General features: G+C 41.4%; 1 protein-coding gene across 3 annotated transcripts in view; it reads right to left on the bottom strand.

Annotated features, from left to right (window-relative positions):
• Positions 1 to 15,808, bottom strand: part of rerea (arginine-glutamic acid dipeptide (RE) repeats a) — a 120,431-nt gene that overhangs the window by 58,976 nt on the left and 45,647 nt on the right. For all 3 annotated transcript variants that reach the window (XM_042003206.1, XM_042003205.1, XM_042003207.1), the window contains 2 exons: positions 10,860 to 11,370; positions 765 to 835 (listed from right to left, as the gene is read on the bottom strand). In XM_042003206.1, coding sequence (XP_041859140.1) covers positions 765 to 835; positions 10,860 to 11,226 — 438 coding nt within the window. In that variant the 5' untranslated portion in view covers positions 11,227 to 11,370. The remainder of the gene's footprint in view (positions 1 to 764; positions 836 to 10,859; positions 11,371 to 15,808) is intronic.

Here is a 15,808-nt window from a genome sequence, read left to right as displayed (position 1 = left end):
TCTGCATAATCTGCATGGAGCCATGAAATATTCATGATTTATGTACATTGCGTCAGTCATTGACTGTGTTGGAAGCTAACAGCATCTCTGGAACCATAACGCTGCCTTCTCTTTCATCTGCAAGAACAAAGAGCAATCTGTTGTGGGTGAACTCCAGTGCGACTTCCCTTTTAGAAAAGATAGAGAATGCACTGAGAGGAAAATCTATTGCGAGTGTGTGTGCCTGTGTATGCAATACATTTAAAATGTTGTGCGGCTGAAAAACTAGCACCACCTCACTAAACTGACAAAGCCTGATGAATCAGCCATTCTCAGCAGCAAATTAAAAACTAATTTCTTTCTTTATTCAGGGAATAAGGTCATTTGGGTACATTAGTTTGTTTAAAAAAAAAAAAAAGAAAGAAAAAATCAATTGAAAACTAGTAAAGGTCTCCTTCATTAAATTAATTAAGTGCATCTACAAACATCTATATTTTCATTACTACATGTGGCCAGATTCTCAGAGGAATTTTAATTTTGTCCACACAACAAACTAAAGATTTAAAAGTAATTCTAAAATCAAACTGCATGTCATTAGGATCAACTGTAAACTCAGCAGACTTGGTGGTGCACATGCAGCTGTAGAACTGATATTTAATGTAAGTTCTTTTCCTTTTTTTGAGAGCAGCAGGGGTACATTTCCCAGCATTGGAATGGCTTGGTGGGTTTGTGTAAACACAAAAGGGCATCAGAAAGATAAGGATAGGAAGTGAAAATCTACTCACCAGCTTGAAATCCTGAATGCTACAAATGAAGTAGGGAGTATTGGGCCGTCGACTTTCAATGTACACACAATCTGCAAGTGAGAAAAACAAAAGAGAGAGAGAGAGAGAGGGATTGTTTTAAAGATGATCACAGTCATCAAAGCTTCATGTTTCCAAGCAGCCACACTCAGTAATGCATTATTTTGTCTGCAGTTACCTTTGCTGAAAAGACATTTTTCTCCTTGAGTCAAATTCAATTGGAATGTGAGTAATAGGATTAAAGACTTTTGGAGCTCTACAAGGTTGCCTTTCCAAAGCAAACATTACGCCCAAGGGGAATTATGTTATTGTTCCACTCCATTTATACACCAGCAAGCAATACTGACTTTAACCTCATCATGCCCCCAAATCATCATCGCTGTAACCATGGACTCAACATTGGAGGGACCAAATCTGCTGGGAGGTTTTAAACATTTAAAAACTGATGTTGTAAATAGGATAATACTCAGCCATTTCTAAGAGTAACAGGAAATTATGTATATTTTTGTTTTATGCATTTTCTCTTTTCACTGTTTGTAATGCCAGATACGACACATTAATACAGTACAACCATACCTATAATAATCAGAAATCTATAATAATGTTTAATGAAAACAAGTGCAGATATTGTGACCAAGATTTAGACATTATTTATATACTTGGACTTCAGCTTGGGTGGACTGCAGTGGAGTTTGCCTTGCCTTTCTCATCTCTTTACACCAACCTCTGTCCTCTATCTATTTATTTATTTGTTATTAGAAACTGGTAGCGTTGGGTGAAAAAGAAATCTTTTGATTAAATTCATGTTGATCTTGGTGATAAAAATCCAGTCTATCTAGCTACAGAGCCAGCAATATACCCCTCAGCACACTCCAGTCCACTAGCTGGTGATAATGCTAGTCTACATTGCATGCTAAATGCCAAGAAACTCCAAAGGCAAGGGGGGGGGGGGGGGGTAAAAAATACAAAGACCTGCCAGTGAGGAGGGAAATGTAGAAGGGAATGTGTGTAGCTGAAAAGAGCCACAAAAGCACATTGAGAGACTGAAACTAACCCGTGTTATCTTTCCAAACTGTTAAAGCAGTTGACAAAAAATCATCCCCCTACATACAGTTAGCAGTGATATAGTTTATGTATTGCTTACATTGCATACTATGTTTTCCCCTTTTAATACATTAGACAGTAATGAATATTTTGACAATGATGCACGAACCCAACAGTATTTTGCTGGTGCACCACAAAACTACTTGGACAAGCTAAATGTAACCGATGCAAAGCAGGTGCTAGTTGTGGGTTTGTGCCAGATCAGAGTTGGTTCAATCTGCTAATGTTCTGAGAACAAATTAGCTTTTTTAATAGGCTATTTGTTTCAATAACTCCATGTACAGTCTTCACTAAAGCTCCCAGCAGTTTATATTAATCCTTTGTTGAGAATCTTAGTGCAAACATATAGGATGTCTCCTCCACACATTGAGTAAGTTAGATGTCCAACTATCATGTGTGAACAAATAAAAAGCTTTTACAAACACCAGTCTGTGCTTGCAAAAAAAAAAAAAAACCCAGCAAAAAACCATTTACAACGCAGACATTTCAAACTGTATTTATAAAAACTAGGTGATTTAAAAATGGTCATGCAGCATTAAAAAGCGACGCAAGCGATTTATAAATGCAGTTAAAAAGCCTTTCACTCTGTCACAGAGTGTTAGATTAGATAAATCAGATAAAAGATGATTAAATTGGTTTTACATTCCAACTATAATTTCTCATTTATAAGGTGATATTTTCTTAAATATGGCTGTTCATTTAGATTTATCCTGCTTGGTGTAGTGCACAAATTCATTTATATTTGAAGTAGAATACTGAAAAACATATCTAATTAGCTTTGAATTAGCTTAAGTAAAAAAAAAAAAAAAGAAAACGTAATCCACCCTTTTGTCTCAGATTCATTTTAAAAAATGGTGCTTAATGATGTCAGTGGCAACTCTAACATTGTGTGAGAAGAGGTGACTGTGGCTGGCTGTGTTGTTAAATTGAATGTGACTGGTGGTATGGGCAGGTCATGAACTCTCATCTCCTTAACAATAACATTCACGCTGCAGAAGACAAAAACACACAGCCACTTCTGTAGAGAAGAAAAGAAGGAGGTGGGCGAGAAGAAATGGCGAATGGTTATATATATATATATATATATATACACACATTTATATATATATATAAAATATATAAAATAAAATATATAAATAACGGACCTGAAAAGATTTCACCAGTCTTTGCAATATATACATATTTTGGCTTAAATAGGTATGAGATAATTATTTAGTCAAAAGGCAAAACTTTGAACGAAGCTCCCTTAACAGGTGGAAAAACCAAAACAGATCACACAAACTGTGACTGCTTCCAGGGATGTGCCCCCCCACCAAAAGAAAACTATGTGGTGCCATGGAGTCTAGCACTTCTGCTAGCATTAATACATACGCACATTCATAAAGGAAGACAATGATTTTGTAGTTTTGATTTTTACAAAAAAGCCATCATAGCTGAGGTTTACACTGGCAAAGCAAAACTGAGCTGTTCCATGCAGAAGCACTAAACCACACTCTCCCAAACAAAAGATCTGCAGTTACCTTTTTTCAATGACTGACACTGCCATCATCTGTTATTTATTTGTTTGTGTCAACACAGTTATCGATCTGGCTGTGGTTTATCTTACCGCTTGCAGGGGAAAAGCGGGGTGGCAAAGATATTAAATGGCTCTGACACCCAAGATACCATTTGTAGAGGGGCTGGTGTGTACAAGTGCGCCTCTGACATCATTGGCTTTGTTTTTTGAGAGGTTTTTTGTGTGTGTGTGTAACCTCAGGGTGGGCTTGTTATCTGCTGTGAGCTGAATGAGCTGTTCTAAAGAGAGGGTGGGGGGACTTTATCGCCCACAGTCTGAGTGACGTATTATATCTCTCTCACTACTGCCCTCTTCTCTCTTTTCTCCCTCCTTTACTCCCACCTTCCCCAACACCAGCCCTGGAAGTCATTTACAAGATAACATGAATGAAAATATCCATCAGTGCTATTGTGTGAGCTGTGAGCAACGCAAGGTCTGTGTGTGTGTTGAGAGACAGGGTGATTCGGGAAGGGGAGGAGGAGGGAGCAGGATGGAGGGTTGTGGGGGGAGGGCAGAGAACAAAAGAGACTAATCTGAATGAGATGACATGTTTTGGAGGAGTCAAATCGGGGGAATTAGGGTTTAGTATCCCCTCACCTTGGCAGCAAATTCATTTAGAGAGGCCAGATCTCCGTGTCTGCACCCATGAGCACATCAACAGGCATAAAGAACAGACAGTGAGAATATAAAAGATAGGTGGGGATGGTAGGGAGGGGGGAAGGGGATCTAGTTTAATCATTCACAGACCGCATGCGAGTGTGTTCTTCGAACGTCAGAGCACATTTTGAATTAATTTTGGGCACTAAAAGCCTACTACCTCCAGGGCATTTATATGAAAGTGACTATAACATGAAAGTTAAATCCAAGTTAACACTTCAGAATCTGTTGAATGAGGCAAAAAAAAAAAAAAAAGGCGGGGGAGGGGGGGGGGGTGTAACCGGGTTCCTCAAGGGTCTGTGTGGCTTGTTAAACATTCCTGCCATTTTGTGCATTTGGAAGTGGGTCTCCTTGTTCAAGTGGAGAGGTGGAAAGGGGAGGGACGAGAAAGGTTTAACTATGGTGGGGGTCTATATGGGGGATGGGCAGATTTTTTAAGTATTGGAGTGTGTTGGCTGTATGGATGTAGCCTTCACTGTATTTGAAGAAAGACCACAGTATTAATAGATGGATGCTGTCATTCCCTCAGCAGCTGCAAGTTTAACACCTAAAATCCATTTCTGACTCAGAAAAAGGTTTGGAGCTCAATACTTTGACAAAGAAAAATAATTGTGAAGCTACTGAGTACAGTTCTTTGGACCCATACACAATACTGAAACCTTATTTTGGTGGACAGTGTTCCTCCAATTACACTATCACAAGTAAGTTCAAGCAACTGCAAATGGATCATTATAACCTCATGACACACACGCACAAAAACACTCAAATTTTTCAGATGAAGTTCTTTGTTCAGCCTGCCATTCTCTTAAGGCTGCCAGGCATGGCTAATCTAAAACACACCTACCCTCAGTAAAAGACCCATGTCTGTATCAAACAAATAAGATGATGTTTAATTTGCTGCAGTGCTCCAGCAGAGGAGAGAGAGAAGAGAGAGGCAGAGAGTGAGGGAGGGGTGGGGGTTCTTAGATAATGTCAGTGTGGCTTTCTTTTACGAGCCAAAAACAATGAGCAAGTCATACTGTGAACGTGGTCATATATGCCAGTGTTTTGTAAACAATGCTGTGGAAATTTGGGGTGGTATGCAAGACAGGGTTATTAAATAAAAAAAAGAGTGTTTAATTAGGTGGTTAGTGTTAGCCATGAGGCAGGATGCACCTGCATTGTTAAAACTGGTGCTGAGCTAAAACAGACAGAAACACACATAGATAGGCGTAACAACAAAAGAGTGTGTGGCATTAGAAAAGCTACTTCTCCCTTCAGTCTGATTCTAAAATTAAAAAGCACAAGGAATGTGACGATGGAAGCACAGGAGTGTGAGACTAGAGGGCAAATAAAGACAAAGAGAACTCACAACAAAGAAGGAGACCTGCGTTACATCTGATTCATCACAGACTCCAGCAGCTCGATCAAGACCAGTTCATGGCCAGGGCTACTTTGTACTGCTTCCTGCTGGGTTTGTCCCACTTGGGTGGGATAATAAGAAGTCAAGGCCTGAAGGTGCAAGGACACTTGATTCTTCCACAGTTCCCCTTCCTCTATTCCCCTCCACTAACACAAGTCTCTCTTCTTCTCTCTGGAAAAGCAATGGGAAATACCTGGCAAGTGATACCATCAGCTCTCTACAATAAGGGCAGACCTACAGCTGACTGAGCTCCTGGGGGAGAACAGAGGCTCTTTGACACCCCCCCATACACACACACACACACACCCCCAACCCTCTCCTTTCCCTCTCGGCTAGCCCACGCTTTCTCGTTTAGCAGTCGGCAGGTGGTTGGATTTCACTAAAAAGCCCTTTTCCCAGAGTGTCTAGTGTGGGGAGAGACAGTAGAGGAGAGAGGGTCTTTTAAAAATAGATCTGTTCAGTTAACGACAGGCTACATATTTTCAGATTGCCATGTTTAAACAGGAAATGACTCCCAGGGTTTGTCCCTTATGTAAGCTTGACTAGACTTTGCGAGGTGATTGACAGATAGCCTTTGTAGCACACGGGATTGTGCTATGCTAATGTGCCATAGCAGTTGTCTCAGCTATAAACAATCCTACATTTACTGAACCATATTTTACCAACTTCTCATAGGAGCTCCAGATTTTAAAAAGTAGAATTTCTTCAATAACATACTATATTATTTTTTAAATGCTAGTTACACAATCATTGTATACAAGTATGTAATTAGCTGCAAAGTAAAAGTCAGAAAGTCAGTGAAGCTCCTACACTTGTACACTGTTCTTGTAAACGAGACTTAGTGAACATAAAACCATTGCATGCTGGCCAACAGTTGGTCCCAACTTTAAATAAAAGAGGAGGCTTGGTAACTAGTTATCAAGTGTGTGTGTGTCAGACAGACTCCTGCTGTGAAGCTTGCTGTGCATGCACATGACACACACACAAGCACCCCCCTAGGAGTCTGTAGTGGTTGCAGAAAGAAGTGCCAGCTGTCCACATCAACAACTTCCTCTCTCTCAGTCAAGATGGCTTTTTTATGTATTCTGTATTGCACTCACCATAAACACTATCACTTTCTATAGGGAAATCAATTGGTCATGTCTGGTCTTCAGTGAGATGATGAGGCAGCCATATTGTAGAACATACACCCAAGAAGGAGGGCAGAAAAAGTGTGCATTTGTGTGAGTGTTTGGTGGTAATGGTGGTGGGGGAGTTGGGTGTCTCCATTTTAAACTCGCCAGCCAGTGAGTTAGGAAGGAAGGAAACATGCTATGGCAGACAGCCACCAGCAACAAGCACAGTCCTACTGCAGTGGTGAGAGGGGATGAGCACAGGGAATAGTACTGTGTGCACTAGACTGAGCTGCTGATTGTCTTTATCAGATACAAGAAAAACAAACGCCATCTGGATGCAAAAGTAACAGTAATATGTTGTTGAAATGCATTTAGTTTTAATTTTGGGCCTCCATAAGATTATGCAGAGTCAACACTGATATCCACCAAGAGTTGCATAAATTTTTATTTAAGATCTTGCAGCTTTGATTGGAGAGTCAGACTTTTGCATTAATTCCAACACATCCAGAAGATTCTCAGAGGGGTTAAAGTGTAGACTATTTGGTGGCCAATAAATATGCAAAAATTGTCTTGCACTCCTTTAACAATTTTAGCCCAATGAATATTGGAATATATATCAGGAAAGAAAAAAAATCGACTGAAAAACCTGTTCATTCATTTTCAGTCAGTCAGTTGACCTGAAATTTTTTAAGACCTGACCAACTAAGCATATCATATGGGGTCCCCATATGATATGCTTAGACCAGGCATGTCAAACTGGTCCAGCAAAGGGCCGTGTGGCTGCAGGTTTTTGTTCCAGCCAGCCAAGAGCACACAGTTTGACCAATCAGCTGTCTGAAGACTGAGATCAGTTGATTGAATCAGTCAAATCTGGTGTGCTGCTGCTTGGTTGGAACAAAAACCTGCAGCCACACGGCCCTTTGCTGGACCAGTTTGACATATGTGGCTTAGACAAATCCAGATGCTACCCTTTTCTTCTTAGTTCTTTTGACCAGACAATGTGTAATGAAAGTCTACCTTGCATATATGTTAGTGTGTGCATACATGTGTGCTACTGTCCAGCTGCTGGTGTACATAAATATAGTTTATCAGCAGACTTTGTATAAATGTGTACTGCCTTTTTTTTTCTCCTTCTTTTGGAGTGTCTCCCTGCTTCTAGGGTGTCTCCTATTGATCCCCCCCTAGCAGTGTGTATAATCTCTGAAGAGAAGATCTATAATCTAAGGGTGGGGGTTGGATGAGTGTAGAGAACAGGCTCGGAGGTGTCTGGCCAGGCCTGGAGAAGTGGTGAAAGCTCAGCCACAGGGTACAGATCGATCAGGCATGTCTGCATGCCCTACACTGGGGTGTTCACTCCAGTGGCTGGACACCACCACCAGATATACTGTTCCATGCTTTTTAAAACAGCAGCAAAGCTTGAGTTAGCTGCAGGCCTACCTTCTGGCCACTTGCACTTCCCTTCCCCATCCAATCGATGTGCACTAAGCCGCCTGAACCCATCTTCAAGGGATAGAAAGACTAAGCAGAGAGATTGGAGGTGGCTGGAGACAGGGAGATTTTCAATTCTAGTATACCTGTTATTTCTTATGGGATGACACAGATCTGTATGTTTCTAAATCTCCCTCTGACAAAAGCAATCAAAACAACAAATGGTTCAGAATTCATTTCAGTTTCTGCTCTGCTCTTCATCACAGCCCTCCTCTCTTCATGTCTCGGATGGTGCAAATCCTTCTCTGAGGGTGGTCAGTTTTACATATTGTGTGTCACTAGACGGCTATAAAGGGATTTAACATTTAGTAAAGCATAATCCATTGAAGGCTTTGTGCCTGCCTAAGCTGCACACATCAAATCTGATTGCAAGAAGGCTGCTCCCAATGACCAAGCAGGAGGAGAAAAACAGGCGTGCGCACACACACACAAGCAGTTCATCACTTGAACAATAAGAAGAGGAGACAGCAGGAAAGCAGTTGGTAAGGTGGAGGATCTTCCATGTTGACACCAGGAGGTAAATTACAAATGAGTGTACGGTTGCTGAGGCTGTCACTAACAGGTTGAGGCTCATTCCTAATCTAAACCGATCTAACAGCTCCAACTCTCGTGGTTGGAGTGGGATGTGACATTCAAGCCCCTCTAAACCTGTCAAACTAATTGAGGGAGAACACAGGCAGCATAAATATTGCACATCAAGAAGACAGTGTGTGTGTGTGTTTCCAATGTGGAAACAAAGATAATGGGTAAAACTAATCAACTGAGATGGTCAATTTTGTTTTGAATGTTTCACTGATGCAATTCTCTTACTCCATTTTCTTTAGGGGATTTTATGAAAAATAAAACAAAAAACAAAACAAACAAAAAACAACAACAACAAAAAAAGAATCTTCTTATGCTTTTCTTCCCACTAACCCCCTGGTTGCATGGCATGATTGCTTATAGTGTCTTTTACTAAACAAAAAATCTCAACCAATACCAAGCAATATCTCTTTTATGGACTGAGTGTAAAGGGTATTAATTTTATTCAAATCTGTGTTAAAAGACTACAACAAACAAGGGTATTTATCAGGTCCAACACAATCCATCAATCAAATTTTATTTATAAACCACAGATGAGCAAAGTGCTGGACTTATAAATTGTGCTTTACCAGTTGGGAGTGAGGTAAAGCTGACACCTGGGTAAATACACTAATTTTCAGTATGTGATGTGCTCAGGGGCTTGCAAGAGTGAGCAGAGCCCTGACATAAGTTTTACCCACTAGTTAACTGACCCAAGCATGTCACATGGAAATTAAATTGACAGGAGAACCAACCCAACCGAACCCACCAAAAACAATTTATCCTCCTTATTTATGAAGTTCCTGAAATTTAAAAAATTTTTAAATTTAGTTATTACAGGTGCCATTTAAAAAAAAAAATCTGAATTTGGCATTATCTAGGCAAGATACGCTTTGTCACAGCTGTTAACATAATCCACCAAAAACCACTTTATCCTCCATATTTATGAAGATTCTGATGGTTTCAAGCTTTACATTTAGAGGATGGCTGCAGGATGACCCATTTGATGTATCACACAATTAACCACTCAGTTGTTGGAGGTAGGAGGGGAGTGTTGTGAACACTAATGTATGTTATCTTGGTGGTTGTGGCTCAAAAAATTTGAGAACCACTGATATTATGTATAGAACTGAAGAAATTCTCAAGAAAGCAATGCTCATTAGAAAAAGCAGCACATTAAAGCTTGTAGAAAAGTCAAAAGTTATCCTTCTCAGTTGTAGTAGTAGTATGCATGTTGTATTTAGAGTACAAGACAAAAAGTCCACTGTGTATTTGTGTGAATGTGTGTACATTAAAACGGTTAAAGAAGATAATCCAACACACTGGCTGTTATTTTTCTATGTCTTCCAATTAAATACTCAAGCAACATGAGCTTCCCCCTCCACTACTTGACCTTTTCATGGTTCCAAGATAAATGAAAAGACACAGCAGAAATTATTTAGTTGCAAGGCAGATAGCGCTGAGCAGCAGGAGAGAGAAGACAAGCAAGACTGGCTTTCCTTCAGTCAGTAAATGTTGACATTCTCACCTGTAATTCGACCAGTTTATAAAGAGTATGTGAATGTGAGGCCATGTTTACAGCTGTGGAAAAGGTTGATTCTCTATCCTCACTTTTCTGAAGACATGGTTACAGCTTTAAAAAAATAATTAAAAAAAAAATCTCATCTCTCCATGAAACTGGAGTACCTTTTGGCCCCTGAGGAGATAGCATACTTTCAGTGAGTCAGGCAGTGTTAGGATGAAATCATTATCATGGCTGTCGTCACGATCACATCATCTAGTGAAGCACCACTTTGCTTTATTGACTTAGCTCAAGACAAAGCTCAGAGTGGGTCACGGAATTGATTGCATGATGCATCGGCCTCTAGCCTGAGGGAGTGTTTCTGCTGTTAGTGAGTTGATACTTTTGAGAGTTTGCAATTCCTCTGCAGCTCAATGCAACAGAGAAATCAGGTTCTTAAGAAGAATCCATTATTGATCAGGTATTTTTTTCTTTCTTGATTCCTAAAGCAAGCTTATTAAGATCAAAGCGTGATGTATAAGTGAACGCATGTGATGTTAAAAAGTTCTGCTTATGATAAGCAAATGGGGGAAATCTACCAGTGGAGGCTGATGTGTATTTGTTGTAGTCATCCAAACCAAAAAGTGCAGTCCACCTGTTAACACAATAAAGTTAAGTCTTTACAAGAACTCACCTCCGGGTCTGTAAACAACATCATCTTCTGTGATGAAGGACGTTATTTCTCCATTTTCTGTGCGCTCGTAGCGCGACTTCTTCTTAGGCATCTTCTTTTTGCCCTTCTTGCCAGCCTCCTCGGCTGTACCGCTGCCTCCACCAGTGCTGCCATTGTCGTTGTCTTCATCCTCACTGTGTTCGCTCTCTGCATAGTTCTTGGCCCCGCCCTCCAGCGTACAGCTGCGTCGGGGCCTGGAGCTCTCGCTTTCACGGTCTCCCCGATCACCGTCCTGCCGGCGGGACTTACCGGCCTCTCTTTTGTCCCGGTCCCTGTCTCTGTCTCTATCCCGCTCCTTCTCCCTTTCCTTTTCTTTGTCGGCCGTCATGATCTGCCACGTGCCTTCCTCAGTCCTCTCACGGCTGGGCCTCCGTGAAAGGTAGACTGTGAGCCTGGGCTTCAGTCTTCTGAATTTACCAGTCAAATCCAGGGAAAATTTGGCCACACCAACAACCCCAGTATTTCAGAAAAGCTGTGGATAAAAAAGTAGAAATACAATTAGCATAATTTAGTAAACAATAAGCTGCATTTTCTAAAGTACATTTTCTGCTGTTACAGATCTCCTGTGGGTGAGAAAGCAAGATTAGCTCCTGGAGATGAGGCAGCTGTTCAGACTATTCTCCACATCACAGTAATTGTTGGCAATCCCCTCCACTTGCATGTATGCTCTGGAGAGAACTAAGCAGCTTTATCAAAGAGCAAACTTTCTAGCTTCTTGCTTTAACATGTTTCTATTCTTTCAGAGAGGGGGAGTTTTCTTTTAAAGGGTAAAAAAGAGAATAAGGAAAGCAATAGCTTCAAGTAACAGTAAGTTAGAGGGAAGTTGTAACTGAATAAGGTAACTATGTCTTAAAAAAAAGAGGTTTGCAGTCTATAGAATTCCCCTGAGAAAATATGTCACTTTTTCTTGGCACAAAAAGTAGTCTGGTTTGTAGCATAAAGCTCAATAACAGAGTTAACAGGCAAGCTTCTCAGCAGACCATTTCTGATGACACCAGGCTCAATTTTGCTCATCCCTGAGTGCGTGTGTGTTTGTGTGTGTGCGTGCGCATGTGTGTGTGTGTGTACTCTGGCTTACTGGACTGCACCCACCCCAACCCTCTGCCCTGGCTGACAGTCACCAATGTGATAATGCGAAGTGACAGCTCTGGAGGGAAGAATCTAGCAATCCACTGGGTAAGGGAGGGAGGGGAGAGGAGGGAGGCAGAGTCAGTAATTTGCCATGCCTAGTCTGCTGCCACTTACAGCTATCTTCACCCAGCTACCACTTTCTCATGCTATGAAGAAATCCTCCACAAACAGTGAAGTGGGCATAGCTGAAGCAGCACGTTGTCTGCACTGCCCCTACACACAGCGCCTACAAAGGAAGCTACTCATTTATTGCCAGTGTTCAGCTCCTCCATCCCCACGGCAACAAATTAACTAGAAATAGTTATTATAGCCCCAAGAGGGAACAGACCAGGCAATCAGCACCCACATTACCACGGTCGTGATGGCAGGAAGGAAAGGGAGAATAAAAATGAGGCAGGGAAAGAGATTGAGTCAGATAAAGCAAAACCACAGCTGAGTGAAAACTCAACAGCACATCTAAAGGTGAACAAGTGTTTATTGAAGGAGGCAGAAAAAAAAGCGAGATGAAAAATAAAGGGAGAGAGGAAGTCTGCAGAAATGTTTTTGTTTCAAGCTAAAACCCAAACCAATACAATGATGCATGTTTGACAACGGCACTCCTCAGCAGCGGGTGCTGTCATCTCGTGAGCAGACACCAACTGACAGGGCAGCTGCTCTTGTCGTCGATTTCAGCACAAACACCAGGCCTGATTAAACTGCAGCCTCGTCACAGCCCCATTAATCACCTAATGATGAGTTACCACGGCGACCACTGGGCTGCCGGCATAGACACACAGGAACACATTAGTGAACACAGATGATGAAAGGGCTCTGGAGCGTTCTAACGGGCATGTTTGTGCAAGGACACACACCCGCCACTGAAACATACCTAAGATGGTGTGAAAAGACATAACGTGGCCCCTGTGTGCCCGGTGTCCGAAATTAACTCTGGCTCAGTGACAAAGAGTACTGGTAGAAATAAATGCACACTTGTCAAGCCCCCCCCCCCCTGTCATCAGACTCCTCACGTTCTTAATCTAATGATTTTTTTTACCCCCTTTCTATTTTATTTTCAGTTGACAAGCGTTGGTTGCTGGGTTAGGATACTAGTGAGATGAATGGATACCACTCTGTCTATATCCAGCAGCATATCTTGGAGGTGTGACATATATAAAACCCACTCACAATAGAACCATTTAATAGCACAGCTCTAAAGCTGGGGGCTGCCAGAATCTGTGTATATGCTAAGTACCTTTTCTGTCCTCTGATTAGTAACATAAGCCTGTTCTAACCAACAAGAACTCTAAACTGTTGCAAATGGAGGGCTGACCCGTCTTCCTTTGATGTTTTTTAGGGGCAGATGTATTGCCCTGTTATGATCTTTACAATTTAGCTCCTATTAGTTTGCATCTGGATACACTTTCTAAAACTGCCTCATTCCAATTCCTGAATCTCCAATTACCTTGCTGAAGCTTTGGATTTGTATTTATTAACTCTAAAAAGAACAAAAGATACATACAGAACGGCACCTGGTCATATTTCATTGTGTTGAAAGTGTGCTGCCACCATCGCTTGCAATAGTAGCGTGGTCTTACGCAGCTAATTGAGGTTGAACAAATTGAGTGAGTAGAAAGCAGTGAGTGATTCTGAAGTGCCAACTCTGTGGTAATGAAAAGTCAGTGTACTGATGGCTGAGAGGGGAGAGAATGAAGTGCAGAAAGTGGGATACAGAGAAAAGATGGCCCTTCACCCACCACCCGAAAAAACAAAGTGCTTAGTGGAAAGCAGCTCTGACTGCCTGGCTGATGAATAACGCTGTGAGGGGGCAGGTGAGGCTTGGAACTATTACACATCAATCACTGGGCCAGGACCCTTTGAAAGATACCAGCCGTCTTAATGGAAAAGCAAAGGTGGGGGAAGTGGATAGAGAGGGGTTCAGGGGGTCCCAGCTAACAGCACCTAATCCACCATTTACATTACTGCAATGCTGCAATGGAGTCAAGGGCTAGCAGCCAGCAAGGCCACACTCACATACATTTCTGTTTTGCGTGCCAGTTTAAATGAGACCTCTGGCCTGAAAAACCACACAGTTTGTGGCTCGATTAACACATCATCCCCCACAATGGCCACACAGCAGGTTTCTCTTACAAACACAGCCCCCCCCCCCAATCTTCTGAACTGCCTTTTAAAAGACATCTTTTATTCATTCCAATCACTAAATCCATACTCATCTCTGCACTTTTAATCCAAACCTGTCATAGGAAAAACATTCAAATTACCATGATTTGCTTGAGTGCCTACACAATGCGATAAAGCTGCAGGGTTTAGTTTTATCACAAAAATCTTAGCAAATGATTGCAAATATTGCACAAGACGTATACATTTCCACAGAAGATTCTTTAAAAAAAAATAATAGAGAAAACAGAAATTCCTATATTAAAATGCAAATAGAATATAACAACAATATGGCAAAACACCGTGATCCACTCAGATTAGAGAGAGACTGAAAAGTCATTCATGGCATATTCAATTGGAGAATTATGAAGTAGCAAAATGTGATTGGCAAGGATTTAGGGCCGGCTTTGCAGAAGGATTGAATGAAATACTCACATGAATACAGATTAGAGGAGAACAATGTTAGCATGAATATACACAGGGTTATTAACAATGAGGGTGACTCAAATTGATCCGAATAAACCAGCCAAGATCCTCAGTAGTGTAGGGATCCTAACTGTAGTGATTTGGAGCTGCAGCAGGTTTTCGTCAGCTCCAATCCATTACTCAGTGCGATCTAATCTAAGCTGCCATCCAAGCTCCCTAGAAACAACAGCACAATGAAAGGCTCAGCTGGAGGCAAGGGCTAGGCCACTTCATAAGGGATTCTCTGTGGTCTCTGCACCCTGCCTGTTTTGTCTTACCTGGTGCAATCATGGCTCGCTTTATTCTCTGAGGCCCTCTCCGTTTTAGTTCACATTGGCAGGGCAAAGACACTTGTCTGCTCCACTTGTTTTTCAATTCACTGATGATAACCACATTTTTTTCCCTCTCACTCTGCTAAAGCTGTGTTCACAAAACGCTCTATTTTTAGCCAACATCCGGGGTTAGTTTAGTAGGTAAAAACCATGCACGGAAAAAAAAAAGAAGAAAAAACAACATAGCTTGGGGCTTTCCAACATAAACATTTAAACTTACTTAAACTCACATGGTACAAAGACAATCACTGCTGTATAAGAACAGATTCTTGAGTGCAATGAAGTATTGCTGTCTAAAAAGATAAACCAAGACATTTTGTATAAATTATCCTTTAATTTTTTTTTATACATTAAGTTCAATGGTCCAAAGGCACTTTCTATTTCTAAAACAAGGGTAAATCCTCCTCTCCTTGTTTGTGGTTTCTCCATGAAGGTTCCAAATGGCCCTGAGGGGGGCCACTTCACAATTCCTATTAGCTGCAAGGTTTGTGAGCAGGCCTTCATTTTGTAACCTAATACCTGCTACTCAACACACAGTACCTCTGGGTTTGCCACTTATGTCTGGCTGGAGCAAAGATGACTGCTGTTTCATCAGCTCTGACTGCTTCGTGGGGCATCATGTTTTAACATGACTCTGGGTAGGGGGGTGGGGGTGGGATGCCAGGGCTTTCCACTAACACCTTTCTCCTTTCTTCTAAATGAGGCACTCTTGAGAAATGTAATTGTGAGCAGGCCAGTCAAGAACCTCTTCCAACATGTCATTGATAAGAGAAACCAGAGAATGTGAGGTATGTGGTGGCAGACAGCACTATCATGAACGTGGCTCTT

This window comes from Melanotaenia boesemani, chromosome 13 (genome assembly GCF_017639745.1).
Source record: "Melanotaenia boesemani isolate fMelBoe1 chromosome 13, fMelBoe1.pri, whole genome shotgun sequence".
Lineage (NCBI taxonomy): Eukaryota > Metazoa > Chordata > Actinopteri > Atheriniformes > Melanotaeniidae > Melanotaenia > Melanotaenia boesemani.
Note: the sequence above shows the minus strand (reverse complement) of the source record. Positions and strands in the feature narration are given on the sequence as shown.